General features: G+C 32.6%; 1 protein-coding gene across 1 annotated transcript in view; it reads right to left on the bottom strand.

Moving 5' to 3' along the window:
* LOC130218100 (protein FAM171A2) overlaps nt 1-1730 on the bottom strand; it is a 14873-nt gene extending 13143 nt beyond the window's left edge. The window contains exon 1 of the mRNA XM_056450137.1: nt 1572-1730. Coding sequence (XP_056306112.1) covers nt 1572-1668 — 97 coding nt within the window. The 5' untranslated portion in view covers nt 1669-1730. The remainder of the gene's footprint in view (nt 1-1571) is intronic.
* Between the last annotated feature and the right edge of the window lie 1791 nt (nt 1731-3521).

Here is a 3521-nt window from a genome sequence, read left to right as displayed (position 1 = left end):
ACACCCTTGAGAGGATTCGGGCACAGATTTGCTCGACTCTCATTAAAATAACAGAAGGTAGGCCCTATATCTGTCATATCACATCCAACAATAGCATGCAGAAGTCATCAATAAGCACTTTTTTTTCAACACGACCCCTATAAAACTCAAATTTCATAACTGCAGGCGCACAAAAAGCTATTTTAATTTCCGTGCATGCATTACATTCATAACATCAAGTAGCCAATTTATAGAGGCCAATATTTTAGTATTGTACATGCACGTACTGATTCCAGTCTATTCGCCACATCATGTGAATAGTGAAGTACAGTAATTAAGCAAAATTACCCAAGTTATAGTATTTTAGTAATGTACATGTATTAATTCCAGTCTATTCGCCATGTGATGTGATTTGATACAGTATTAAGCTAAATTACCCGAGTATTTTACACCCTTGAGAGGATTCAGGGAAAGATTTGCTCGACTCTCATAAAAACAACAGAAGGTAGGCCCTATATCTGTCATATCACATCCAACAATAGCATGCAGAAGTCATCAATAAGCACTTTTTTTTCAACACGACCCCTTTAAAACTCAAATTTGCATAACTGCAGGCACACAAAAAGCTATTTTGATTTACATCAATGCATGCAATACATTCATAACACAAGGTAGTCAATTTCTAGAGGCAAATTTTTTTGTGATACAGCAAATGCAGCTATTGATTCCAGTGTATTCGCCACCTGATGCGAATTGATAAGTACAGTAATTAAGCTAAATTAAACAAGTATTTTACACCCCTGTGGATTTGGCACAGATTTGCTTGGCTCTCATAAAAACACTAGGCATATCTGTCATATATCATCCAACAATAGCAACAGTAGCATGCAGAAGTCATCAATAAGCACTTTTTTTTCAACACGACCCCTTTAAAACTCAAATTTGCATAACTGCAGGCACACAAAACGCTATTTTGATTTACATCAATGCATGCAATACATTTATAACACAAGGTAGTCAATTTATAGAGGCCAATATACTAATGTACATGCAAGTATTTATTCCAGTCTATTCGCCATGTGATTCGAATAGTGAAGTACAGTGTATTTAAGCAAAATTACCCAAGTATTTCATACCCTTGTGTGGATTCGGGCACAGATTTGCTCGGCTCTCATAAAACCACGAGGTATATCTGTCATATTGCATCCAACAATGGCATGCAGAAGTCCTAAATAAGCACTTTTGCTTTTAAGTGCCCTTTGTTTGAGCCCTCAGATTTGCATAAACTATGCCATTTGGATGTGCTACTTTTACGTGCATGCAATACATTCATAACATCGGGATAAATTTATAGAGGCCAATATTTTAGTGATACAGCAAATGCGCGTATTGTTTACAGTCTAGTAGCCCCGCGATGCGAATATTCGTCCAACATTTTCAGCATTTATGAATCGTTACTCGACTAATGAATGTTTTGTTTTGCTTTTTTGCATCCTATTTTAGCAGGATTGCTCGATGTTTTTGTGAAGCAGGCCAACACCACTCCCTCATCCATCTACACCGCGATGCGCCTCTTTCTTCTCTATACTCACCCACAGCTTCTCTCTCGGGGAGCGATTTGCCGGCCGAGCCTTTAAAAGTGGACAGAAAGAGGAAGAGGAGAAAACGAGAGACGAGAAAAGATGGCATCTTCAAAGCTACATCGCCGTTTCCAGCTCGTCAGCCATATGTGTGTGTTTTTTCAGACATGGTTGCCAGCATCCTCCAGTGTGATGCGGGGATGCTGCGCTGACTGCCGTTCATTGTTAGCGGAGGGAGAAACAGCGGCCCCGCGCGGACAGACCCAGAGGTGCGCTTATATTTGTATATTGTACAGTGATCAGCATAAGTGAGTACACCCCATTTTGAAAATAAATACTTTTATCCATTTTCAGTGAATTTAGACAGTGTATTTTGGTGCATTTAAACAAAACAGATTCATTAAACAGATATATTTATTAAAATAATATTTTAGTCACCAAACATATTTAGAAATTAAAAGCTAATACAATTAAATTCAAGCAAATATATTGCAAAAAGAAATTACAACCTACAAACTACAATTTTTTATAATTTTTTTGTGTGTGTGTGTAATATTTTTCTTTTATATAGAAATTTGGGTGCACTAGTTTCTGTTATCATAATCCGCTATCGTAAGTTATTTTGTTAGATAAGCTCCGGATTTGGCATTAGTACTGAGTAATCTAATGTTAATACACAAATAACATATATATATATATATATATATATATATATATATATATATATATATATATATATATATATATATATATATATATATATACAGAATTCCTGCATTATTAAGTATATAAATAATTAATAGTGCGGGCAGATAATAAAATCTCTGTTTAACCAGATATATTGTACTTTAACAGACGAAATGCATATAGAAACCTCTTTTAAATATCAAGAATATGACCCAAAACATCTAATTGAAAGTAAACAGCTTTAAATGTAAAGCAAAAGTATACAATAATAATAACAATAATTTAAAAAAATTATAAATTGACAAATAATCATAATAACCTAAAAATACATCATAATAAAAATATAAATAATAATCAAGCAAATAAATAAATAACATAACATAGCCAAAATAATAACCTGAAAGTATACAAAATATATATATATATATATATATATATATATATATATATATATATATATATATATATATATATATATATATATATATATATATATATATATATATATATATATATATATATATTATGTTCCTATATAATTTAGTATATAAATTCCTGAAAAAATTAATATACAAATAACTAATAGTGCGGGCAGATAAACAATTAACTTAATTGCACGAATGTTGTGGGAATAAGAGAATGCTAAACCCTTTCAAGCGTTTATTCAATTTTTAATGCTGCTCCATATTTACTTGTCTATCAATCATCAAATTGAAAATTGTATTTCACTGATACTAATCACAGAGAATAACTGTATGTATGCGTGTGTGTGGCCCTGCTGCAGGGAAATACCCCAAACATTAAAAAAATTCAAAGACTGAAAACTATTTCTATTATATCTCTCAAAACCTCCAGGGGGCGCTGTTTTTAAAAACATGTTTGATCATTTTTTGTCAAAAATCAGAATCAGAATCAGAAAGAGCTTTATTGCCAGGTATGTTCACACATACTAGGAATTTGTTTTGATGACAGAGCTTCTACAGTGCAACAGGATTACAGAGACAGGACAAAAAACAGATAATAAATATATTAAAAAAAATAGAAGTAAGTAGTGAGTGCAAATATACAGATTGACAAGTGTATGTACGTGTTTATTACTGTATACATGTTATATGTGCAGCTGTTATGTGCAAATTGGCATGTAAAGTGTGTTGTTAAATAAGTGTATATGTGTATAAACGTGTATGGCAAGTAGTGATGTTTGTTCCACAATTATTATCATCAAGTGTTCATGAGATGGATTGCCTGAGGGAAGAAACTGTTTCTGTGTCAGGC

This window comes from Danio aesculapii, chromosome 24, assembly GCF_903798145.1.
Source record: "Danio aesculapii chromosome 24, fDanAes4.1, whole genome shotgun sequence".
Taxonomy (NCBI): domain Eukaryota; kingdom Metazoa; phylum Chordata; class Actinopteri; order Cypriniformes; family Danionidae; genus Danio; species Danio aesculapii.
This window is presented reverse-complemented; position numbering and strand designations above follow the sequence as displayed.